At 44.8% G+C, this 26299-nt stretch overlaps 1 protein-coding gene across 1 annotated transcript in view; it reads right to left on the bottom strand.

Annotated features, from left to right (window-relative positions):
- COL4A4 (collagen type IV alpha 4 chain) overlaps window positions 1-26299 on the bottom strand; it is a 114171-nt gene that overhangs the window by 58592 nt on the left and 29280 nt on the right. The window contains exons 5-21 of the mRNA XM_028509675.2: window positions 23361-23495; window positions 22271-22315; window positions 21486-21602; window positions 18795-18863; window positions 16214-16249; window positions 14791-14853; window positions 14426-14461; window positions 14174-14215; window positions 11085-11165; window positions 10235-10288; window positions 9676-9735; window positions 8311-8355; window positions 7914-7967; window positions 7055-7124; window positions 6389-6493; window positions 3296-3460; window positions 499-588 (exon numbers count right to left, since the gene is read on the bottom strand). Of these exons, the coding sequence (XP_028365476.2) occupies window positions 499-588; window positions 3296-3460; window positions 6389-6493; window positions 7055-7124; window positions 7914-7967; window positions 8311-8355; window positions 9676-9735; window positions 10235-10288; window positions 11085-11165; window positions 14174-14215; window positions 14426-14461; window positions 14791-14853; window positions 16214-16249; window positions 18795-18863; window positions 21486-21602; window positions 22271-22315; window positions 23361-23495 (1267 nt within the window). The remainder of the gene's footprint in view (window positions 1-498; window positions 589-3295; window positions 3461-6388; window positions 6494-7054; window positions 7125-7913; window positions 7968-8310; window positions 8356-9675; window positions 9736-10234; window positions 10289-11084; window positions 11166-14173; window positions 14216-14425; window positions 14462-14790; window positions 14854-16213; window positions 16250-18794; window positions 18864-21485; window positions 21603-22270; window positions 22316-23360; window positions 23496-26299) is intronic.

Here is a 26299-nt window from a genome sequence, read left to right as displayed (position 1 = left end):
ATAACTCACTGCACTGCATTCGCTGATCATCAGGACTGTTAGTCTTAAAAAATGTCTTTAAGATAATCGAACTCATCAGCTCTCATACCCACCTGACTCAGTTGGTCAAAAAGGCACTGAACAATTTAGAGTAGAGAAATAGCACCATACGCATTGGGTGAGTCTGGGAAATATGAGACCCCCAGAGAGAAACCGAAATAAAAGATCAACACCGTACTCCCTCTGCTGCTTCTAAGGAATCAAGAGGATCTTGTGGAAAAGTTACCACTTGGAGGCAAATGTCATGGCGGGTAAGTTTCTCCTTTGTGCTCTGAGATACGAGACTTGGACTTTTGGTGAGATCTAATCACGTGATGAGCACATCCTGAAGTGGAGTACTCATCGGGATGACGAAGGCGAGTGACAATCTAAGCGAAATGCCACACTGTACATGTCACAAATGCCTCCCAGTCCTACATGTGTTGTCCTCTCGAAATTCCACCTTTAATGTATACTTGCCTTTTTCTCCTTTTGAGCCTCTTCTTCCAGGAGGACCCATTTTGCCTTTTACTCCTGGTGGTCCGGGATGCCCGACACTACAATATATAACTTCATAGTGGGAAAGGGGATGGGCAGAGAGAATCACACAATTGTTTGTGAATGTCTCCTACAGAACGAGTGGAAGTGTCTCCTGTGCTTACATTTTCCCCTCAGCCCCACTCTGTCTTCCATCCCTCTCAATTCTTTCTTGCTCATAGAAGAATACATAATACACATGGTCACATCATGCTTCTGCCACCATCACCTTTGGTAAAACCATCCTGGTCTCAGCACTAATCAGTGGGTTGCAGAGCGAGGCCACAGGCAACAAAACAAGCAAACATACCCAAACAAAACAAGTAAACAAAAAACCAAGGGGATGTGTATCACAAAGATCTTTTCCCCTTTGATCACCAGTGATTACATAATGAAGGAAGCAGGAAGCAGCACCTGTCAAAGCAAAAACTCGGAGCTATCTTGCTTACGATAATAGACAGAATGCAAACAATAAGTTCCTCAATCTCCCCCATACTCCAGTAAAATAACATATGGTAAAAGAATATTTTTAAAGCACTTTTTTAAAAGAATTTATTTATTTATTTTTAGAGAGGGAAGGGAGGGAGAAAGAGAGAGAAAGAAACATCAATGTGTGGTTGCTAGAGGCTGTGGCCTGCAACCCAGGCATGTGCCCTGACTGGGAATCAAACCTGCGATGCTTTGGTTCGCAGCTCACGCTCAATCCACTGAGCTACGCCAGCCAGGTTAAAAGAATATTTTTAAAAGGCCTAAAACTCAAAACAGAAAAAAGGAAAAAGAAATAATGGCAAAACATATACAGACTTAGTAGATCTAACAAACCTGAATTCTACGTAGGCAGTAAGGAAAGCAACAGAAGAACAAAATGTACAGCAGGAATCCCTCCTGAAGTTCAGGAACTGGGACCTCTGAAGTAGAATGGCCATGAGTCAGCCCTCAAACAAAATGATTTGTTATTGAAACAGTCAGACTATAAGATCCCCTCCTCAAAACTTGCAGCAGGGTAAAATAACAGCCCCCCAAAACTGGAGGAAGCAGTGCAGCAGGAAGAAAACTTGAAAAGAAACTGTAATTTAAAAAGCAGGTGACGAGAGGCATTTTATCCCTGAAACATGAACAGGCTGCTGCAAACATAGCAACAGCAAAATTCTTAGAAATTAGAAAAAATATATGATTATAGAAATTTTAAAATTCAGGAGCAGAGTTGGAAGACAGAATTGAGAAAATATCCCAGAAAGTACTAGAGAAAAAAAAGTAAACAATAATAGATGAAAGATTTTAAAAAAGAGACATGTAGGGTTTACTCCCTGATGAATCGTGGAGTGCAGAAAGAGAAAAAGAGGAGAGAGGGAGAGGAGAGAATGGCTTCAAGGAAATAATTCAAGACTCTATTTACAGAAATAAAGGGTTTGTGTTGGATTGAAACTGTCCTCTGAGTGTCTACACATGAATGCAAATGTACCCACACACAAAAAAGCAAATCATTGTGAACTTCAAGGACATCAAAATAAAGAAAAACTCACAACCTTCCAAGGAAAACAGATCTCAAACAAATGATCAAGTATCTACATGCTACTGAACTTTTTGCAGTAACAACACAGGGTGCTGGAAGACAAAGAAGAACGCTTTTAAAAAACACCTGAAGGGAGCATATTTCCAACCAAGAATGTTATACTCGGACACACCGTGGGTCAAATTCTACAGGAGACTAATGTCACTTTCAGACAGGCAAAACCCCTCAGGTCTACACTTTTTCTCAGGAAGTACAATGAGGGAGTCAGCCGTTGAAAGAAACATGTAAATTGTAGGAAACAGAGACAGAGAAAGAGAGAGGGAGAGATCCAGGACCACGGCGAAAGCAGATCTCAAGGCATCATCTCAGCAGATAAAAAACGCAACCTGCCCTGATTTGAACAGGTCAAAAGCTCTGGGAGAGATTTATTCAAAGAGGTAACACTGGTAGAATATTTAATGAGCTATAAGGTACTATTGGGAGATTCGCGCAGTTCTAGCGGGTTAAGGTCGACTTAGCAAACGCACGAGGAAAGCAAGGCAATTGCTCACGAAATGCTGCGCTGGGAACTAATGATATACAGTGTTTTATATGGCTGCCCTGGTGAATAGCAGCTTATAACTATTCATCATAAACACTGAATATTTAACTCAAATTATTATACTAACTGTATTTCCCAGTGTGTATATATATACATGGTTGGGAGGGAGGGGGAAGACAGCTAAATCTATCTTATATGGTGAGAAGCCAGAAGACAACGCTTAAACCGAAAAATTAAGAAATAACAATGCAAGTATGTTGAATGGCAACTCAGAGACCAATAACAAAAGGTCCAGGAAAGAACAGGAGAAGGGGTTGGGGGGGGGGGGGGGGGGGGGGGGGGGGGGGGGGAGCAGGGGGATGGGGGGGGAGGGGTGGCGGTTCACCCTAACTGACTTTGTCGAACAGTTTGACTCCTAAGCCAGGTCCCTGTACAGCTCTGATAAGAGCTAAAACTACATTTAAAGATAAAAATTATTTAATAAAATTCTATGTTCACACATAAATTCGCCACCAACTATTTTCATGCACTCTAATGAATGGGACAGCCCCATGCCATTTTACTTTTTGGAGTGTTAATAATACTAACTCGGCTCAGGAAGTACTAAATAGTTTTTTAAAGTCACAGCTTCTATGAATATCAAAGCCAACGTGAATGCTAATGAACGTGAGAGAGGGGCCCTTTACCATCTGATCCTGGAGGCCCCAGACATCCCGGTGCTCCAGGCGACCCCGGCGGCCCCAGGCGCCCCGGTTTCCCAGGCGCCAAATCAGGTCTCGCGGGAACACCTCCTTCCCCTGGAACCCCGGGAGGGCCGGGGAGCCCTGGCGGCCCGGGGAGTCCCGGTGTGCCTGCAAGAGAAACCAGGAATGAAAACCACGTAGACTCTCAGATTAAACTTTTCTGCAGAAGAGATCAAATCAGTATATTCTTCCTTGGGCTGCGCAAGTTTTTAAAGGAAAAAAAAATGTAATTAAAAAATAACTGAATATCCCAGCCATCAGAATGCCTCACCCCCCTAGGAAACGAGCACACAAGTGGAAGCAAACAGGTTTAGGGAATCAGACTTATTTCCTTCTCCCCAATCTTTAGGATTACTGGGAAAGAGATATATATCAGGTAATTGAAAGTATTTTTTTCCAGTCTTTCCGCCTTGATAACTTGGTAAAAATAGTATCAGTAAGTATACGGGGCATAAAATACCAGGGCAGCTGAGGTTGGTGGGGAAACACAGAGGCCTGGATTTGAACCTGGCCTGTCTCTCTCCGGCCCCAGGTATTTAGCTTCTTTAATCCCGTATATCTATCCTAGAGGCCTGTTATGAGAATGAACTAAAATGATCTGCATAAGAAGCTTAGCGTCACATCTGGTGACAGCGTGAGGTCATTGAACGGCCGGATTGTCCGTGTGCTCAGAGGAGGCCCAAGTGAGTAACACAGACGCTTCACCTGCTTCCCCCGGACAGTCTACTCACCTCGCGGGTGCCTGTGGCTTGCGGACAGCTGGGAGCCTTGCATGAAGAGAGTGACACTTCTCCTAGCTCTGTCTCCCTAAGCACACCTGGCTCTGGAATCTCTTTGTGGAAAACAGCAGGTTTCAAAGATGGCCACAGGGCAGCTCTTGTCCCTCCTGCTCTTGGAGAACCTTGGCATTCTCCTATGGAGAGCTGGAGGGTCCCCTCCCTTGCCTGGGGCAGGCCTTTGTGACTGTTGCAGGCCAAGTATAGTAGTAATAAGAACAGCTAATGTCAGTGAGTCCTCCCTCTGTGCCAGGCTGTAGTCTAAAAATTGTATACATATTACATCTTCAATCCCAACAAGAACTCCATTTTGCAGATGAGGAAACTGAGGCACGGAGAGGTTTAACAGATGCCCAAGATCACATAGTTTGTAAGTAACGGAGCCTGAAATGTTTGTGGTCTACAGTGTGAGGGCATAGCCATTTCACCACACAATACTAAACGGCAAGGCTTAATCACAGGTGGCCGACTCCAAAGCCCAGCTCACTGCATGACAAATACTGTAGAAGATTATAAAACAAAATATGTACACTAAGGGCCATACACGTTGGTGCACTTAAGACAGAATGAACATGTGTTCCTGTGGAAGCGGCTGCTGTCTTGTCCTCACGCCACTCCTCAGACCTGACTCCGAATCTCTGCGATCACCAGGTGGACCTGGATGCTGCCTTGTCCCAAAGCCAGGGGAGATGCTCGGCCACCTTCCGACAGGGAGAACAGGCCACAGGGTACGGCACACGTCAGCCATGAGCACCCATTTGTAGAGCGTGAAATAAATTAGGTTGTACCCAACATTGAAATATTTTTCAGAAGAGTGGAATAGCAAGGGAGTGCATCCTATACCAACAAGGGTGTTATTATGTTGTGAAATGTGTGTTTCAGTTATGTGCGCATGTGGGCACACACGTGTGTGTGATGTGATGTGCATACAATACAATACAAAATTAGTTCTTACTAGGGAGTCATCAAGACTCCCACTCTCACTAGGCATCAAGATTTGAAAGCCACTGGGCTAATTCTTTAAATAAAGCAAAAATGCTTGCTGAATTAAGAGGCTTCTGGTTATATTTGGTTTTGCATCTGCTGGACACCTGTCACTTACTCCCATTGGGTTTTTATTTCGATCTATGAGAGGCACTATTTTATTACAGACAAATCCAAAAGAGGAAATCTAAGACCAGAGTCTAGTGCTTCCTAACCAAAAAGTGCTCTTATGATTTGTATAGTCCTGGGTCAGTACGCCAAGGCTGCAACATCTAAAGGTTAAATGAATGAAACGAAGTTCTACTATCTTTGTGGCCATCAGATTGCACACAGTGGAAGCTGGATTCAGGAAAGAGTAAACTTTCCAAGAGTAAAGGATGCTGTAGCTAACAGCTGAGTATCTCAGGGAACTCCCTAATCTCCTCAGTAAATATAAGAAGAGACTCAGACTAGATGAAATTCCGTTTATTCAAGACTTTTCTCCTCATCCTTAGTCTGTTCTCCTGGGTTGAGAGAATGCAAATATCCTCCAAATGTCTATTCCCAACTGTACTAGGAACATCACCCAGCACAGCACTCGAAGGAATTCAAAGTCCTGATGTCAACAGAATTATTTCCCAGGCTTTTCATCCAATAGTACCATGAGCTACAGGGGACTTATTTTTTTTTTTTGGAGGGGAGAAATGGACATTGTTATTTTTGTTTTGTTGTTTCGTTTTGTTTTTTAACTAAGGCTGGATCAAAATTTGACTTTTTAATTTAAAATTTGCATTTCCACATTTCACGTAGGAGATAGAAGTCAGGGCCTTCTAGGGGATGAAGGCACTTCTGACGGTTACATGTCCCGTGGGAGAGCCCTCGGAGAGGGTGGGAAGACGGGAAGCAACACTCTAACCCTGGCGGCGGTTTCCAGATCTGGTCTGCAAGTGATCTGCTTGAGGGCAGCCTGTTACGGAGGCATATTCCTCACCAGACCCTGAGACCCTGGCTGAACATTTTTGAGGTGCAGCCTGAATTTCTTCCAAGTAAGCGATTAAATGGTTGGAGTTCCGTTGTTCTTAACCCTGGCTGCATCTTAGCAATATGAGGCATTTTTATAATAGCAGGTGTCTGGGCCCCTCCATCAGAGAGTCCAACATTCTTGGTCTGGGGTGGGCACAGGCCCCGGTGTTTCTGAAACACTCCTGAGATGATTTCGGTCTCAGCTAGAGTCGAGAACCTCTGGTGTGGATGAGGGTGAAGCAGACCTGGTTTATAAAAGCCGGGGGACTCATACCTGGACAGGCTTCCCCTGGCAGACCTGGGGGACCGGGGGGGCCAGGGGGCCCGACATCCCCCATTTCTCCATAACGGCCAGGGAGGCCTGGATCTCCCGGAGGGCCTGCCAAAAATAATGACACTTGTGAACATAAAATAAATGAATACCTGCATTATGAAGTTCACATTGCAACTACTTTTTGTGAGGCTTGCTGAAATACAACTAGGAGACCAATTTTTCAGTTTCTGCCCACATTTTAAACCTTATACATGAGGTCTGAGCCCTTCACCTGCCACTGCTCTGCAGACGCATGAACTTGGAGCAGCGCTGTCTGTCACTGATTTAGGCCCCTCCTGTCTTGGAGGCACCATCTGGGTGGGTCTTATTCAAATGGTTTTATGCATATTTTAACAGCTAAAAAACCCTACTTTCTGAAAGGTGACATGATAAAAGTCCCAGCATGCAGTTGACACGCTAAAATAAAATTTGGTGTCTTATGCCAATAGAAATGAACCAAGATGCACACCCCTACCTGCGCCTGTATAATTACATATTCACATTCAAGTTCATGGAGTTGACCTGCCTAAGGTGCAAACCATGGAAATCCTGGGCCCAAGTCTTCTGTCAGGGCCACCCAAACCCCACTGATGAGTAATTAATGGAGGAGCTGAATGAAACACGCACCTTTGAATGGAGGAGGTGGGGTTGTCAAAGTCCCTGGTGGTCCTGGGGGCCCACGATCTCCAGTATCCCCCTGAAATCATTCATTCATTGGCTTTTCTTAGAAATATTAATATTTTTTTCTCATGTTGCCTAGCAATAAATAAGTATTAGAAGGACCAAGAATACATTCATCTAAGAAATAAGACTAGAGGCTGACAAGAGAAATGAATAGTTCATGGAATTCTAGGAAAAACAGACTTTCTACCTATAAGCAGTAATAAATAACCAACTGGCAAAGTTGCCTCAAAAGGAAAAAATGTGTTTAACATCCATAAAGTTACTCCATATTCATAAATGAGACACCTCGGAAGCCACGAAGGGTTCATAAATAGACCGTGAGCATTAACGTCTAACTTGACACTCGGGGACAAATAGTTTATTCACTTACAAGACCTGAAGCTACATTTTATTTCAGCAGCAAATATGGCCCACCCACCCCGTGTCCCCTTAATGCTGCCATGGCTTGTCCCGGGCCAGCGCTGAATGTGAGGTCACACAGGTTGCAAAGGAGAGAAAAAAACTCAATGCAGGTAAAAGCAAAGAGCTCTCCCCGGTTCCCTCTGTGTTCAATCATGATGCTATTTGATCCCCCAGGAATTCTTTAAACTCTCATTATTATTCACCTTCCAAAGGATCCGTGCTCAAATGTTAAACACAATCATCACCACGGGCAATACAATAACACATACAAAATTAACTCTGTCTCTTTCAAAAGTTACGTTTTGAATGATTCTTTGAAATATCAAGAAAAACATATACGAGATAACGGAAGGGCTGTAGAACTTTGCCAGGCGGCACTCCAACGGGTTCACTGTCATACCTTCGGGCCAGGAAGTCCGGGCGGCCCGGGGCTTCCAGGGTATCCTTGTTCCCCCTATAAGTAACCGGAAACATGCCTTCTGTTAAAAAAGGTAATTTTAAAATGACAAAATTAAATTAAATCTAAAAAATTATTTCATTCTCATTGAATTTGAACAACCCACACTCACAGAGGTTCTGTGCAAAATCTTAGCATCTTAATGCTGCTTTGGGGGTCGTGGGAATTCTGTGCTTTAGTGTTTGCGCCCACAGCTAAATCGCACGACTCGCAAAGCGGACGGGTCTGCCTCTCCAGCTACTGAATGCATGTTCGCGTGCGCTGGTACAGGTTTTGAACGACACTCAGTTGCATTTACTAATTAAAATGTATTTATCATCTCTATAGGGTGAACATTTACCTTTAATCCTGGAAAACCTGGAGATCCATGGGAGCCGGGCTCACCCTAATAAATTCACAAAAATCAACACCAGCAGAATTAAGTCAAAATGCATGCACAAGTTCTAGGAATCATATTTCATGGTATGAGATTGTTCCATGGACATTTAATCTTATCTTCAAAGGTAGCTGAATAAATGGATATAAATATAGATTCCATTTCTTTATAACATTTACTATTTTAGTTGGTCTTTAGTTTTATTTTTTAAAAAACGTATGCCCTCACCATGCTTTAAATTGAGAACATATTTTTATGGGTATTATTCTTTTTTTTAAATATATAGTTTTAAGATTTTATTTATTTTTAGAGAGGGAAGGGAGGGAGAAAGAGAGAGAGAAACATCAACGTGCAGTTGCTGGGGGCTGTGGCCTGCAACCCAGGTATGTGACCTGATTGGGAATTGAACCTGCAACACTTTGGTTCGCAGCCCACACTCAATCCACTGAGCTATGCCAGCCAGGGCTTTATGGGTATTATTATTCCATTTTAGTATATTTAGCTTAAGGCTTGCATGGACTAAATATCTTTGAAGTCATTGCAATATAGCTTCCCTAGAGAGGAACAGTTGCCCTGTGCGTGAGCAGCGATAATAACCACTGTGGACTCCCAGGCCATCCCACTCAGTGCTGAATCTAGAGCCAGACAAACCCACTGCCCATGCCCACTGGGGCCTGGCCTCCACAGTCACTCTGTGAATGGGGATCACGGTAGTGACTTGGGTGGCAATGTCTGAGGTCCGATTCCACGCTGCTTTTCTACTCCCAGCCCCCACATCAGTGTCTTCCTTATCATATGGGCTCAAATGGACAATCACAAGCTGCTCTCACACGGACACCAAGCCAGGCGGGGAACGCCACCATCCTGTCACTCCCCTCCAACTCTTCCGCCTTCTGACTGCCTGTTTTATCTGGACGATGTCCAGGGAAGGGGGGTTCTGGGACTCTGAGCTTTTACACAGTTCTCATTGTCAAAAATATATTGTTCCTGCCCTGGCTGGCGTAGCTCAGTGGATTGAGCGCGGGCTGCAAACCAGGCATCGCAGGTTCAGTTCCCAGTCAGGGCACATGCCTGGGTTGTAGGCCACGGCCCCCAGCAACCGCACATATTGATGTTTCTTTCTCCCTCTCTTCCCTCTCTAAAAATAAATAAAATCTTTTTAAAAAGATGTATTTCTAAAAGAATGTTTTAATAAAAAATATATTGTTCCTATTTGAGATAAGCCCACTTTTGAGCTCTCGTGAATGTCGACCTAGTTTCATCACACTGGGAGAGAGAACCACCTCCAGACTCACTGGAGCGAGGTAAGGGTGGCAGGAGCATCCTTACCCGAGGGCCTGGGAAGCCAGGAATGCCCTTTTCTCCTTTTTCCCCGACACCAGGTTCTCCCTTTAAGAGATGAGAACATTTACAGGGGTTCGAACAGCCATGTTTCAGTGATAGAGGATGCAAAAACAAAATGAGAAATAAAAAAGGTTGCCATCAAGTTAGAGAAAACACCACTTTAGAATAGACACACTGCTACAGCACAGGTGGCGAACACAAGGCCCATGGGCTGAACCTGGCCCTCCCCCTTGTTCTGTCTGGCCTGCCACCTTGTTTCTACCCGGCGGCAGTGCCGAGCTCCTTGCCCCTAGTTAAGGAAGAGTTATATTTACACAGTCCTAAAGTTATGTTCGGCCCTTTGAAGGCAACCACAAGGCTGATGTGGCCCCTGGTGAAAGTGAGTTTGACACCCCTGTACTACAGGATTATATAGTAAGATAGTGAAGAATTCTAGTACCTTATATTAACATTTAAAGCAATGATAAAAATCCACATAAAAATGTTTCTTTAAAAATCAAGATAGCGCATCATACAAGTTTCTAAAGCTACTTCAGTAAATTACCTTGGATCCTGGAGGTCCCGGAGGTCCGATCATCCCCGGCATTCCTTTCACACCCTAAAAATCAGAGTGACTGTGATCTGGCTTGTTCTTATGATTGAACATGTTGAATTCCATCTCTTTCAGAAATTACCTCTTTCAACACCCATTTGACTAATTTTTAAAATAAGAGATTCCTCTGCAACTGTCGCTCATGAGTAACTCAGATCCAAGCGCACTTATAAACCGGACACTGTTCAGGCTGGTCCTGTGTGGGAGGTGTGATGCCGTGGGGTCGTGGAGCACAGGTGGAGGATGACCCAGGAGCCAGGGCCACAGATGCATGCTGGGAATGCAGCCACTGAGAGGAATGTCTCATTTTGAGCCAATCAGTGAAATTTAATCCAGTGACTGAAAATCATCCGCGGAAGCTGTACATGGCATCCATCAGATCAGCGCTGCAGGCTGACCGAGGGGCTGATCATTGCCAGGAGTCGATAGCATGCCCAGCTCTGTGCATCAGTTTCCCTTTCAGTTATCAAAACACCAGCCCAGATGTAACATCCAAAGGAAAAGTGGACTTCCAGGCGTCTTTCCAGCCCACAGGTCAAAGTCAATATTAACGGGGCACAATTTAGCAGCCCAGAGTGGGATGTGTTAAACACAGTGAAAACAATGGTAACCTGTTCAAGCCTCCTTTTCAGCTCTGTACGATGGGGCTGACAATAGAACCCACCTGTGATGATTGCTTTGGGATTCATGCAGTGACACGCGTGGGTGCCCAGTGCCTGGCCAGCACACGTGCGTGTCCAGGCAACATGGGCTATGATATTGTATCGGGCTTTACCAAGGTAGCGTGGGGATTGGGAATTACCTTCTCTCCTTTATAGAGACTAGAATCCGGTGGCTGTATCAGTAGGGTCGGTCCAGGAGAACCTTGCTGGCCAACCTCGCCCTTGAAAAAGAAAATCAAGATAATAGGAATTCCATCTGAACTTTATTTTGAAATAAAATTTAAAATGAGGAAGACTCTCATCCATATATTGTGATGGCATGCTTACAGTTCTGTGTGTCATGGATTTAAAATTAAAATCATGGCAAATAAATGATGTAATTTTAAATATTCATTGTTTTTCATAAGTAATACACACTCATGGCTTAAAGTAAATTTAAAAAATAAAAGCGCTTCATAATCCTACCATACAGAGATAATCTCCACTAAAACTTTGGTATAGTTCTTTGTGGTGTGAGTGTGCTGTGGATGTGTGTATTTGTGTGCATTATATATGTGTGCGTGTATAAATATACATGTGTGTGCACACTATACATGTGTGCATGCATGTATATGTGATCAAATGACATGTTAAACACAATTTAAAATATATAACCACAATAATACCTTACAAACCATAAAACATAATTTGAGATATACAATATACTTTATATTTTAGTTAAATTTTAAATTTTTTAATAATTTTATATTTTTCTTTTAGAATACTATTTTTGCACATTTTTCCTACTATACTAGAAGTTCTTCAAATCCCTGAGTTTTAGTACCTATATAATAATTCATAGTAAGAATATACTATCATTTATTAAGCCATTCCACTGTGGTTAGGTTTAGGTCATTTCTAATGTATTTTCAATAACATTTTTAAACTCTGTATAAAATAGTTAGCTGGAATTTTTTATTTATGTCATTATAGATTTTATTTTCTTGGAGGAAAAATGTTGCTTGCATTGGGTGTGCCACAGTGTGACCATAAATTCTCACCCTTCCTTAGAAGATAATTATTTTGTGGTTTTCTGAATATTTCTATTATTCTACACCTAGAATGATCTCCCACCACAGTAAAGAGCAGACAGCAGAGCAGGCCACGTGGGTTCGCAAACCTGCCTGTACTGACAGTGTCATTCTGGGCAAGTTCCTCAGAATCTGTCCGCCCTCATTTCCTAAATTCCTCCACACCTCCTTCTCCTGCTCTGCGATTCGGGGATTCCAACACTGCCTACTTCAAAGCATTATTGTATGGAACAGACAATGCACATAAAGTCCTTACTACCCACTACATTCAGTGGGATGAAGAAAGTGCCCAAGTACAGAATTATTAAAACCATTCATGTTTTCGATAAATGGGATTTGTGGAAGAAGAGTACTGTTTCAAGTTTAAATGAAAAAACACAACCAATGATTCCATCCCTACCTAATGCTGAAAACCTGCAAGTTGGGGACATTGGGTGTTTTGTCATTGTGGATGTCCCGCAGCACCTAACATGGCCCTGGGGTAGCAGCTGCTCTACAGAGAGCTGCTGCAGGAACGTGCGAGTGAGCAAATGCACAAACGACGTGTGAGTAAATGGGTAACAGGTGTTGGTAGAGATGACTGTGCTTATTCTCGTAGTTGGAATAAGCCTGAAGAAAACCCATAAAGGCTGACTGGCAAGAAGCATCTTCAAAATATTGGTCGTGTTACTATTTTTCCATCTTATAAAAGTATCATATATTCATTTTAGCCAAAAGTACAACCAAGATAAATTATGAAGAACAATATTTATATGAGCCATAATCCTGTCACCTAGAAAAAATCAGTAACAACATCCAGGGTAGTATTTCTTAAAATGGGGTGGACAGGGCTGTTCTTGAACATCTGAGAGTTCTACATAAAAATTTCAAAATTATGTCTTGATTCATCTGAGAATCCAAAAGAATTAAAATAGGCGTATTTTGGATCATTTGAAGGGTCACCTCATACCCAAATACTTGCACCTTCAAGGTTGACACCAAGGTCACTGAGCTGGCTGTCCTTGCCTCCCTCCATGAAGGAATGCGTCTCAGACTGGGCGGGGTGTGGCATCTGGGGCTTTGACAAACACAGTCCAAGGGGTCCATGACTTTCCAAGTTTGAAAAACATTGTTTTAGTCTATTTTCTCTAAGTTCCTGGTTCTCAAGGGGGTGGTGGGGCAACTGGCCATCCCCTCCCCGAAGGACATTTGGCAGGACCTTGTCGCATTTTGGGTTCCCACATTCGTGGGGGAGGGGGTGCTACTGGCATCGAGGGCTGCAGCTAACCATCCTACAGTGTGCAGGGCAGCCCCTCCCAGCAGTGGGGAGTCAGAACCGTGGAGGGTGAGAAATTGGCTCTACGTGTATATTGTAGTGTCTTTTCATTATTGTTGTCGTTTTTACAAAATTGAGCTTGTACTTTTGTAACCCGTGCTTTCTGCTCATCCTTATACCATGGGCACCTCCCCACATCAGAAAGTCTTCGGTGTATTTTTGGCAATGTTTCCTTCTGTTCAGTGGCTGTCCCGTAACTTACCCAACCACACGGGGGCGCCGTGAGAGAGGGGTTGGGGTCTGTCTTGCTAAATCTGCCCACCCAGAACCACTGCTAACCTGGCCCAGAGTGGATGCCATGGTTTTCGAACTATTCGCCCACAGTTGTTGAAAGAACTATTCACCAGCTCTTACACATTCAGTTTTTTTCCAGAAAAGCTGCCCTTTTGAAACACTATTGGCTTGTCCTTGCTAAGGGTCATGTTTTGGAGGGAGGGACTGTAGGTGTGAGAGCGGGAGGGCGTGGGGCTTGTGTGTTGCTGAAGGCTTCGGTTCCAGTTATTCATATCTTTATTTATGTGTGCCGTTTGGAATTTGGAGGCAATTATAAAGTTAAGACAAACAAATCAGTAACTACAATTGCTACTCCAGATATAGTGTATTATCAAAACTGTTCAATCTCTTTTCGCTTAGGGTGAAGGGCATCATATAAATTAACTTGAATTTAGTGTCTAATTTGGCCAGAACTGTCACTTTGCAGTCAAGGGTAGTGGTACCATAATAGTTCAGCAGAGGAAAAATCCTCAGCCATAAAGCCGGGCAGCGCTGAGACAATGAACCACCCCCACAACCATGGCAGGACATACTTTATCGTCCGCCCCTCCGTGCCAAAGGGGGTTCTTACCGGGTCTCCCATTTGCCCCTTTACTCCCACGCCAGGATTACCCTGGAAAAGAAAAAATAAGTTAATCTAATTGCTTTTGAATATAAAGAAAGAATTCCAAGCCGGGCTTCTGCTTAAGCAATTGCTTGGAGTTTGTTTATCAAACGCTCTGGGAAGTCCAGTCAGAGGAAAGACGCCACCCTAACCAACATCAGTGGTCATTATCTCACGGCACCTGCGCTCGACTGGCATATTTTACCCGCGGCTGCCTACCTTCACACCTGGACTCCCAGGATGGCCCGGAGGTCCCTAGATCAACAGCAAAAACACACAAATAACATTATCAGTCACAAAAACCAGAATGTGTCTTTGGTGGTTGTCCCGGGCTCCTCTTCAGGAAACCCTTAGTTTTAAAACACCCATGATGCACTCCCTATCATAGTGGGGTAGGGCTGCTTGTCCCCCCTGTCCCAATGCTGGGAGGGGTCCACGCTTCTAGAGAACCGTGAGCCGATTCTGCAGGTGATGCTCTCTGAGACCCCACCTGTGCCTGACTCAAGACGGAAACTTTGCTTTTCTTGCTTTATTTAAACGTTAGTCCTGGGATCTTAAAGGGACACGAGCGGAGCTGTACTTACTGGTAACCCCGGCTCTCCTGGGTAGCCCACGGGGCCTGCCGGTCCTCTAGCACCCCTCGGTCCCTACACATGAGAGGATTCCGTTCATTTGTTACCCAAAACCGTAATCAGTGTTCACAGCAAGAGTTGCATGAGCTGCAACTCATGAGTTGCATGAGTATGCAAGAGTTGCATACTCACAGCGCTAGGAGCATGGCCAGAGCACCCGGCAGGTGTGGCGAACTCCCACGTTAGGTTTAAGTTAAGCACCAGAGATCAATCTACTTACTTATGCACAAATTTTATAATAGCAAGAGTAGAGGACTAAAAAACTTGTCACTAGCTACTCCTAAATTCTATATGTGTTATAACTTTGTTATGCAACAGGATGCTTTTTAGAGATTAATATTAATTTAATTGATATGAAAATATGAATGTCTTTATACTCTTTCATCTATTTCTAAGCATGCTCTGACGATCAGATCAACGTGAATGGAAATGCTGTCCCTTGTTCAAGACCAAGACGGTTCAGCCATGAACCCTTTTCCGTAATGTGGAAGTTACAGTGTAATTGCACACAGGTTCTCGAGTACAGGTCACCGCTGCAGAGGGAGGCTCCTGTCCTCCCACTGACCCTGCCCGGGTCAAAGGATTTGCAAGTGTGCAGCGGAATTGCCCTCTCCAGGAGGGGGGATCCGTACTTGACAGCGACATGAAGGATTACGTAGAGCCGAGCTTCAGGAGCAGCAAGGAAACCAACTTGTCCACGGCCAGAAGTTACGGAGCAAATTATAGGTTCACCACCAGGAGGCAAAATTGATCTGAGTGTTAACCGTGTCAACGTTGGTAAATTAGAAAGAGTAATCTAATCATTGAGTTACCAATTCCAGGGAGAGGAAACTGGGGCAAACCATAACATATAACACACAAGGATGGATTCAGCAGGCAAAATCATTTCTGCTTGATATGCAGGGTGGGGCGAAAGCAGTTTTGCGGTCGTAAGTACGGGAAACACAGAGTTTATTCTTGTGTTATTATCTATTAATCATGGTATTATTTTTCCATACAAACAACTTAAAACTGACCGTTGCCCCCCCTCCCGTGTATTAAGTTTCTGGGAAGACTTCTCTTGCTAACTATTAAGTGACTGCATGCTCCTGAGCAACACCGAAGGATTCTTAAGAGATGGAAGAGGAAAGGGCACCAGGTGCATGCTGAGACCCCAGCCTGGCCTCGTGGGTGTGCGACCCCTGTAGCCGCACCGGCTTTCCTGCTTGACTTAATGCTCTGCTGTCCCTGTCTTAACTGTCTTAATTGTGAATAAGGGACCCACATTTTCTTTTTGCACTGGGAAGGCCCCACAAATGCTATAGATGACCCTGCTGGGATACAAACCAGTAGGCTATCTGGGATCAGACAGAAGCAGGTTCCTGCTCAGACTTACTGGTAAGCCGGGAGGTCCTGGGTCCCCTCTGTCACCCTGCAATAATGACACATTGCTTTAGAAGGCCAGCACCACTTCCTGAAACACACGTGATGTGAGAGTAGGAACACAGGCACAGGAGTTGTTCGGACCAGCGAGCAGCTGTTCAGCCTGCCAGTGTCGAAGAGACGAGTGTGGAGGGCTCTGTGGGGGGCTTCCGGGCCTCCATTCCTGGGCCCGGATTCTGCTGCTAATCAGCGGAAACAGGGGAAGATGCTGGAGCCGTGAGCACGTGGCATCAAGGTGAGATTTCATGTTTCAATTGACGCTATTCTAAATCCTCAACCCAATGGTCCTGCCTCATCACAGTTTAATTGTCCTGGGTCTGGTCCCCCAACCCTGTCTCCCTTCACAGGCCCCCCGCTCCTTCCATCCCCCTGGCTGCACATGTAGAAGGGGTTGTTGTGTGGGAACACAACCGACCCTCCTCTGTGTGGATCTATCACTCCGTGACTCTGCCCTGAGACTTCGCCTCCTCGAAAAGGTCAAAGGGCGAACATTCTCTAGAAGACAGGCTCTTTTTCGAAAATGTAAAATATAACACATGGTAAAATATGCACGAGGTAAAAGTTTGCATTTTCACTATTTCTAAGTGTGCAGGTCTGTGGCATTAAGTACATTCACACCGTTGTGCAACCATCACCCCCATCCACCCCCGGAGCTTTTCCGTCTTCCCCAGTGTGAACTGTACCCCTTAAAAATGAACTCCCCACCCCCCCTCTCCAAGCCCCTGGCAAAACCCATTCTCCTTTCTTGTTTTTATGAATTTACGTACTCTAGAAACTTCTTACAAATGGGATCACACCTCTGCCCCTCTGTGACCGGCTCATGTCACTCAGCACAAGGACCGCAGGGTCCATCCAGGTTGTGACACGTGTCAGAATTCCCTCGTTTTTAAAGACTGAGTGATATCCCCTTGTGTGGACAAACCACATTCTGTTCATCCATGCACACCTCAGGGGACACTTGGGTTGCTCCCATTTTTGGCTATTGTGGACAGTGCTGCTATGAACTTGGGTATGCGAATACCTGTTCTCTAGTCTCTGCCTTCACTTCTTTGGGATATATACCAGAAGTAGAATTCCTGGATTATACATTAATTAGACATTTCATTTTTTTTTGAAGCATTGCCATACCATCTTCCTGCTACACCATATACATTCTCACCAGCAATGCACCACAGCTCTAATTTCACCACACACTTGCCAGCACTTGCTATTTTTCATTTTTTAAATAATAACCATCCAAATGTGTGTAAAGTGAACATAAGCTCTCAAGACCATTGTTTCTCCTTAAGATGATGAATTCTCTACATTTACCTTCCCTTCCACCTCACCTGTTCTCTCTTGCACAATTATAAAAAATACTCCCCATAACAAATGTACAGCAATTTACAGTTTACAATATACTGCACAATAAATTATTATAGCAGATCATCAGCGCTGAGAAGAAAACAGGATAGCTATCACTTTAATTTTCTTTTACAAGTAAGGAAACTGAGGCTCAGAGAGGTTATGGGGCTAAAGTCACAGTAGGAAGCAGGGGTCAGTTCCTTCTTTATAAAGCACCAGCCGTGCCGGTTCCTAACGTGGCCCTGCTTTTGATGCCAAGTTCATTAATAGACCGTTTAAGCCATAAACAAAAGCATCATCTTTGCTGTCTAACAAGTATAAATAGGTACAGATGCCACAAACAAACAGTGGGAGCCCACTAAAGGGATTGTCACTCACGTGCACCCACTCCGGGTGGCTTGGAACCCGGGGCCAAGTGAAAGCTATCTAGAACTAGTCTTACCTAATTGTTGTAGAATATTCTACCTGATGACAATTGACCACGTCTTAAAAATGTACTCTGTCTCTCCTCTTGATTTATTATCCTTCCGCTTGTCCTTGGCTACTCATATTACAGAGATGAGGTGGTCATTCAAGAGTGTGTTTCTAAATATCCGTATATTATCCTTTGCTATAAACACAAAAGTACTTAATTTACCAAGAACAGTGCTATAAGGTCTCCATAATTTACACATTCACTGGCGATGACTTCTATTACACAGGGATACAAGTATTAACATTACATTTTAATTACAAATAAGCAAGTGCTTCTCAACCGGGAACAGCTTTCTTCCCAGAGGACATTAGGTGATGTCTGAGATACTGTGTGGGAGGGGGCCGCTACTGGCTCCTAACGGGTAGTGGCCAGAGGTGCTGTTTAACATCCTGCAGTTCACAGGTCAGCCCCTGCACAAATGACCAGCAGGCCCAGAATGGCTGTAGGGCCAAGGTTGAGAAACCCTGAAAGAACTGTATAGTCGCAACTCTGCAAAATCAGCTGGGAGGTTCGGGAATGTTACAGCAGAGCAGCTGAAGCCAAGTGCCCCCACCCCACTCTAAGGGAAGTACGGTGTCCCCAGAGGGTCCGGGTGACGATGAGCACCAGTGTGCTCAGGGACCTTCCGAAGGAATCCTCAGTCCATGCGCTGCCTACATGGGTGTACCTGTGTTGGAAAAGATTATTTTAGACCCGCCATGACCACAATGCTTACCTGCATACCTTTGATGGCACCAAAAACGAACACGGAATTTCCTTTTTCTCCAATTTCCCCAGGAAGACCCTGAAAATAAAAATATCCACTTAAAAGATGAGAAAAGCATATTCCTATTTCAGCATTTTATTTTCCATGTGAGTAATATTGAGTTGCCCCATAAAAGTTTTAGCCATTTTCATGACTCGGGCTCCCACAGAGGACATGCAGATGCCAACGTTAACCCCTGTCGGAAGGGCGCCTGACTTTGTCTCCAGCGAGACCTACAGATGGCTTCACGGCACGTCCACCATCAGTTTCCTGGAGAAATCAGGTTGCCTGCGCAGGCAGCCCTTGCTTCGCACGGTTCCAACGTGCCTGCGTTTCAGCCCCACGGTTTAGTTACATGGCACAGGTCCTCCTACTAAATGGTTCAAGTTTCAGTCACCCCTGTGCATTAACTGAGTAACTGCACAGAGTTCGAACTTCACTGCTCTCTGTGGGCCCACAGGTCACTCAGAAGTAACAGGTAGGAGGCATGGTCACTGACCGACCACATTACTCCTTTCACAGTCCACAACGCCCGGTCACGGCACATCTCTTGGTTCACACACCCGCACGAACAGCAACATGTAGGGTTGTGCTGACCCTTATTTCAGTTATACACCCAATGACATGGCATAAGGACAAATCACTAAGAGAGAGAATTAGCAAAGATGCAAATGAAGTGAGGGGATACAATATGACAACGTGGGAAGGGACAGAAGAAATAGCTGAGCGTGCACCCTGCTGTCACTTGAGCCAGAAGAACGAGTGAGGACAAACTGACCGACGTTAGAAAGAGGGACGTGGTTATGCCTAAAAGGATGAAGATGAGCCAGAGGAAGTGACGCAGACAGAAAATGGCACATCAGGAAACTCTCAGAAATCTTCCACAGCATGGATGCTGACCCAAACACGGAAAAGAACATGACGATGCACCAAAGCATGGAAAACACACTTCACGCCACAAGTCACGTGACAGGAAGACCAGCACCGTTCACACTACTTGCGATAAGCTTTCACAAAGAACGATCACTTTAATTCTCCACGTGTCTAACGTTTTAAATCACAGGGAACTAAACATTAGGTTATTTTTTAAGTTTCCCTACGTATTTATAACTACAGATAATCATCTTTGAGGCTTTAACAACACATTTTAAAGGGCATGGGACAGTGCTAATTTTTTCCCTTGTGTGTAAGCTTGCTCTGTGCGGTTTCAGCTCCCGCGATCATTTCACGTCTCACGCTGCGGAGCCCAGTGAGGACTGCCGGCGTGGGAGTCCGAGTCAAGAGAGAGAGAGAGCTGCTCTGTCAAGGGACCATTGTGGCAAACCTCAGTCCCGCGGGCAGGACCCCACGCTGCTCTCCTGAGGACTGACAGGCACTCGGGAGAAGGAGGCTGGGCCCCACCTGGAGCTCTAGGAGACACGCGCACTGAGCCAGCTGCACCCGAGCCGGGTTTGGACACCAAAGGTGGCCGAGAAGCAGAGTGCTGAAAGCTGGCTGTTGTTCTCACTCCACAGCCCAAGAAGGGTGCGAGTGTGCAGATGCGTTCTGAGTTCTGCATTCAGAGCAATCCCACCGGAGTCTGGGGCAAAAGGAAAACTCACGGGCAAACAAGATGACCCTGACGGTGAGGGGGAGAACATCTCTTAGAGGGAAACTCGGGAAACGATGTTTAATCAGGGAAGTGGAAGGGTGGAAACATAGTCATAGAGAGTCAGTTTTGGAAGAAAGCCAAATCATCTCCAATCTTTATGTGAAAACTAGAAAAAAAGAGAGAAAGGGAACGTGAGGGGTAGAGGAAAGGGTGCTTCTAACTGAAGTTATGTTCAAACAAAAGTCTAAAATTCTGAAGACAAAAAAACACCTAAGAGCAGTAAAGTGTTCTCAGGTGCTAGATATTGTCAACTGTGTCTGGACATCCATCCCAATCCCCTCCCGTGTAGCTACTGCATTATGGGGACTAGAAAGTGAAGAGCAACACTTCCCAGAATTCTTTGCAGCTGGCTGTGAATTAGGTTCCACCTCAGGGAGGCACTTAGGCGACCTGCAGGGCAGAGTGAGGGAGACATCCTGTTTCTGGTACTGCAGACAATGCCAAGCAGAAAGCAGAAAGGCAGAAACTTGCGTGTTTGTGGGCGTCCCCACGTGGGGACGACAGAGCAGCTTCCTGACTTCCGGCCATCTCAGGGAAGTGTAAACCTTTGAAATCAGCAGCCCCATGGTGGCCCCTGAGTTCCACTGCTCCCACCATTAAAATAGTGCCAAATGCCCTGTATTAGGTCCCCTTCTGTTTGAAATACCTAGAGGGATTTACTTATGGGTCTGCCGTGAACCCCGAATGATGAACAGCATACGCTTTGCTAACAGGCCTCCCTGATCCCTATCACACCAGCCAGGGGCATCTTAATGGTACACAATCGGGTCATCTCGATTCCTTCCTTAAAACCATCCACAGCTTTCATACGGCTTGGAAAGAATCCAGCCTCCTTCCATAGTCCACAAGGCCCTGAGTGTCCTAGGTCCTGTATTCCTCTCTGTCCTCACCCTCCAGCCACCCTGCCCTACACACCAGTACTAGCTGTGTTTCTTTTACCCGTGGAGTCTGTTCCCACGGTGGGGCCTTTCCCTTAAGATTCCCATGAGGATGAGCTACGGGTGCCTTACTGGGGGGCCTCTGGGACCAGGAGCTCCTCTTTCTCCCGGAAACCCTGGATCACCTCTTGATCCGTTGTAGCCATTCAAGCCAGGTTTGCCTCTGGGTCCGGGAGGCCCTGGATGCCCCTACAGGAAACAGAATGAAGAGTGAAGCATTTGTTTTGCAGGAATGCTATGACACAAAGGTTATGCAATGTGGGTACTCAGGTTATGGCGATCGTGATTTACATGCTGCTTCATTTTGGGAGACTTCCTTCCCCATCCCCATAAGAGCTATGCAACACAGCTGAAATTGACAAAAAAAATTTTAATATGCTCCCCATTTAAACTCACTCAGTTTGGAGTATTCTGGGAGATTTGGGAGGAGACCTTTCTTTAAATCCTTAGAAAGACTGATGAATAGTAAAGCTCCCCAAATACCTCTTCCTTCTTTTATTTGGTTTTCATATTAGAAATGAGAATCTGAAGCCCATTTCCCAAGTCAGGACTCACCAGCAAGTGAAAACTTTCATTACGAGTATATATCTATTTCCAGAACATCCTACTTGACGGGTGTGTCTAGCTCAAATTTTGGAATGTTTTTCTCTAGCCTATTGGAAAATCTTGCTATTTGAGGCATATATTTCGGTATAGGACTTACTCTACAAAACTGAAATACAAGCAGTCTTTTTATTCCCTGACATGAGAAAATAAAGAATTTTATATATATATATTAATTTATATATCTATATAAGGGTTTTGAGGAATGTTTCTTCCTTCTTTAAAAAAAGTGGAGAAAATGCAGGGATACTTACAGGGATGCCATCCAAACCTGAAAATCCAGGAACACCAGTTGGACCCTAAAATTCCAGACAATAAAACAAATGTATAAAAGTTGCTAAGCTATTAGACTAACAAACTGATTTACTTGAAAACAGAAGTAATTAATGCTCATTTCTTTAAAAAACAAAAACCCTCAGCAGCCATTGTTATCCGTTTTTTACAAGAGCCCCAGTGCCAACATTTAAGAATCAACCTGCTGAACTTTTTTTGGACTGAGGAAGCCAACGTAGCAGTGTCGATTCAGTGAAAACATTCAACACGCTGTAAGCTGGGAATTCAACTTCTCAGAAACATCTGTCACAGACAAACCAGTTCTTAAATGTGAACACAGGCGATGCCCAGGGTTGTTTTCCCACGCTTCTCCTCACAAAGCTTGGGCGGGGCCTCCAGTTCTCACCAACGAAGAAACCATACTTTTATCCATTCTACAGCATGTTATATGGTGTTTTTAGAGGAATAAGTTCAGTCTACACAGGTGGATATGGAATGACATTTAAGTCACATGGTTGAGAAGGAAGGAAGGAAGAGAGGAAGGGAGGGAGGGGAGGGAGGAGGGAAGGGGGGGGAGAGAGAGAGAGATAAGATGAAGGAAGAAGGAGAGAAGCAGAAGAAGGAAGAAGAAGGAAGGAAGAAGAGAAGAAGAAAGAGGAGAGATGAAGCCGGAGAAAGAAAGACAAAGGAGGAAGCCCTAAGGACGGAGGACCTCCCTCCGGAAGAGGAGTCCTTCCTTCCGTCCTCGGGGAGCTTCTTCTTGGGAGAGAGAGAGAGAAAGACAGGCCCAGCATGATAACACATAATATCATTTCAGTTTTTTGAGGAACCATGAAAGGGTACCACTCTTCCCCCAGCCACAGTCATGCATCTACGTGCACAGAAGAGATCTGGAAAGACATGCTCCTCTGGAAAGGAGTAAGTAAGGGAAGGAGGGCTGATTCCTGACCAAGAGTTTAGACTTAACTTATTGTAACAAGCAAGTAGGTACTGCTGGGATTATAAAAACAAACTGGCATGGTAGCGCTGGTGGGAGGTTACTAGGAACCTTTCCCTCAAGAAGAGGTTTACCTTATCTCCTCTTTCACCTGCCGCTCCAGGAGGGCCGCTGTCCCCTCTCATCCCTTTGTCTCCTGGAATCCCAATGGGTCCTGGAGGTCCTGGTGGTCCAATAGGACCCTGGGGCCCTGGTGGTCCTGGTTGTCCCTAAGAAGGAAGATTAAAAAGGGGGGTGGGCCGATTCTTAAGCAATGTCTTCTAACACAAATACATGGTCACCGGGGCTTACAGAAGACTGACAAACTAGAGATCGGGCAAACTCTAATACAGAAACACAACTGATCGATTCATCACAAAAATAAGCAACAGAGACACTGCCTTGTTCAACCTGACTTGTAGCAGTACAATAAACTTAAATCACCGCATGTGTACACACGTATCTATAAACCGACAATAGTTCTCTTGCTATTTTCATTCTGTAAGGGATATGTATCAATCTTGTGCCATTTGGTGAAGCCAGGAACTTCAAAGGAAAAACCTCCAACTCTAAGTGCCGCAGTGTTAGCGACACACGCTAAGGGGAGTAGGGGGAGGTGACTGCCAGAACTTTTGTTCACCTCAAACGGCTCAAGATACGTGTGGAGGCAACATTCCTTTCTGTGGCTGCTTCTACATCATTTCTTACGTGTGAGTGCTCTGAAGGAGGCAATCACAGGTGTCCCATTACGTTTATGCAGCGCGGCTTTCCTTGAATGGAAAGGTCACCTCTTACTGTGGGTGTAGAAGTCTCGTGGACTCGGTTTCCCCAGGAAACCCCCAGGGGGAGCGTTTCTGGCACAAGGATGACAGACTCCCTGCTGCCCAGGGTGGACCGATGCGCTGGATTCACGCTCAGTGACCGCGCCTCCGGAGCAGCCCCAGGTCTCCCAGCTCCGTCTCTCCTGGGAGAGGCTGGTCTGGCCTCCCACGAGCGCCCTCCAGTGGCCCCCAGGTCACTGCTCCCTTCTCTGTCCCAGGCTCCTTCCATCATCATCCTCATCCTCATCCTTACCATCATCAATATCATCATCACTACTGTTAATTGAGCACCCATAAAAATACTAAAAGCTTAGAATGTTCAAGGAACTTTAAATGTATAAATGTGTTACAATAAAAGAACAGAAAAGTATAGAATATAATTACACGGGCACAAACCACGTGGGGGCATTGTGAGGGCAAATCAATTTATTCCAGAGCGTGCACAAATTCTCAACTACAGTCTGAAAGTAAGAATATGTAATGACTTCAGCTGGCCTTTCCTACCTATGTTAATTAATCTCACTTAGGTACTTAATTACCGTATGTTAGAAGTTCCTTTTTTTTTTCCTAAATATAAGGCTCAGGAAATAACTGGGGTTTTTTTGTTGTTAAGTTTAGGAATTACCTTTTCATCTTCCATGTAATTTATACAAAAGCTCCTAAATTATCTTTTGTGAATGCTGTATTATGTAGAACAACAAAATGCACGTTTGCACATAAAAGGGTAAGTGGGAAAGAGACAGCCAATTAACTGGCTATAAATCTCTCTAATGTGTTTCATTTTAGAGCCGCAAGGCTAAATCCAGCGAGCTAATGGAGAAGAAAAAAAGAGAGGAACGCTTAACACAGCACAAGAATCATACGACTCTATTCAGTGTGGCCAGTGTCCTGGTCTGAGAAAGCACCATCTGAAACACTCCCACAGAGAAATACATCAGGGATGGCCATTTGCATCATCAAATTCCTCATCCCCTATCTCCTCCCTCCTCCCCTGCCCCTGGTTGGTCACGCTGAGTTCCTTTCCATTTCTGAGCAAGCTCTGTCCCTTCTCAGACATCGGTCTTCTGTCCAAGAAGTGTCCCTCTAATCCCCGCAAGTTATCTCTTAGTGTCTGCCATGGGGAGACTCCCCAACCTCCTGCCTGGCCTCCCATACCCTTCAGAACGGGATGCCTCTCCCACACACCTCTGTGATAACACTCCTCATCTGTTCCTGCGATCACCTCCATCCTCCCAAGCCCACAGCCGCCAGGCCGTGAGCTCCTGGAGGGCAGAGGCTAGGTGCCCAAGGTCAGGACAGTTAGAAAGGCAGAGGACAGTACTTAGTAAAATAATAGGGTCAGACCCCACCCGCCCACCTCAAGGGGAATCTGAGTGACAGGAAAAGGAGCTGCTTTCTAGTGTTTCTGAACTGCCACCCCCACAGCTGTGGCTGAAAGCTGCTTTGCGAACCTGCAACGAAGATGACGACGATGAGGAGGAGGAGGAGGAGGGTCCCGCCCCAAAGTGAGCAGTCCACCAGCCCACCCTGAGCGCTGGCCCTGAACGCAGCTCTGCCGGCGTCCTTTGTTGTCGAAATAGAACAGGGGCCCCCTACGCCTTCGTTTTGACCATGTTGAACAGCAAACACAACCTCTGCTTTGCGACTGGAAAAACGACCATCAAACCCTAACTGCCTACATTTCAAAGGTTGTTGAAAAACGTCATTGTTTGATTGATATGTAGTGCTTTTTTTCCATATTAACAGGCATTTTATTAAAGGATAAAAATTTTGAAGAAATACATGAAACCTTGCACAACAGTATTAAATCTGTCAGAAAGCTGCTCATGAAAATTTCCCAACTACCCATCTTCAAAACAGTCATTGTTAGCTCGCCAAAGGTGAGTAATCTGATTTATCCATAACAATGCAGACAATAATTCCATTTCATTAAATTACCTCATTTAAAGAAGGGGCGAGGAAAAAACAACTATGCTTATGAGTAGATCCTTGAGCTTACTCACTTACTCACTATAATAGAATTAGCTTCACAATAAATAGGCATAAGTAACAGGCCCAAAATGGATATGTCTGTAACAAAAGAATCATTAAATGATCACAGAAATTTTGTATTTTTAAAAAAATGTTTTTAAAGGAATATTCTACTCCTAACCATGCACCGTTCACCCACAAACAATAATGTGATACACAATTAGTTGCTACACTGCATTCCA

This window comes from Phyllostomus discolor, chromosome 4 (genome assembly GCF_004126475.2).
Source record: "Phyllostomus discolor isolate MPI-MPIP mPhyDis1 chromosome 4, mPhyDis1.pri.v3, whole genome shotgun sequence".
NCBI classification, from domain to species: Eukaryota; Metazoa; Chordata; class Mammalia; order Chiroptera; family Phyllostomidae; genus Phyllostomus; species Phyllostomus discolor.
Note: the sequence above shows the minus strand (reverse complement) of the source record. Positions and strands in the feature narration are given on the sequence as shown.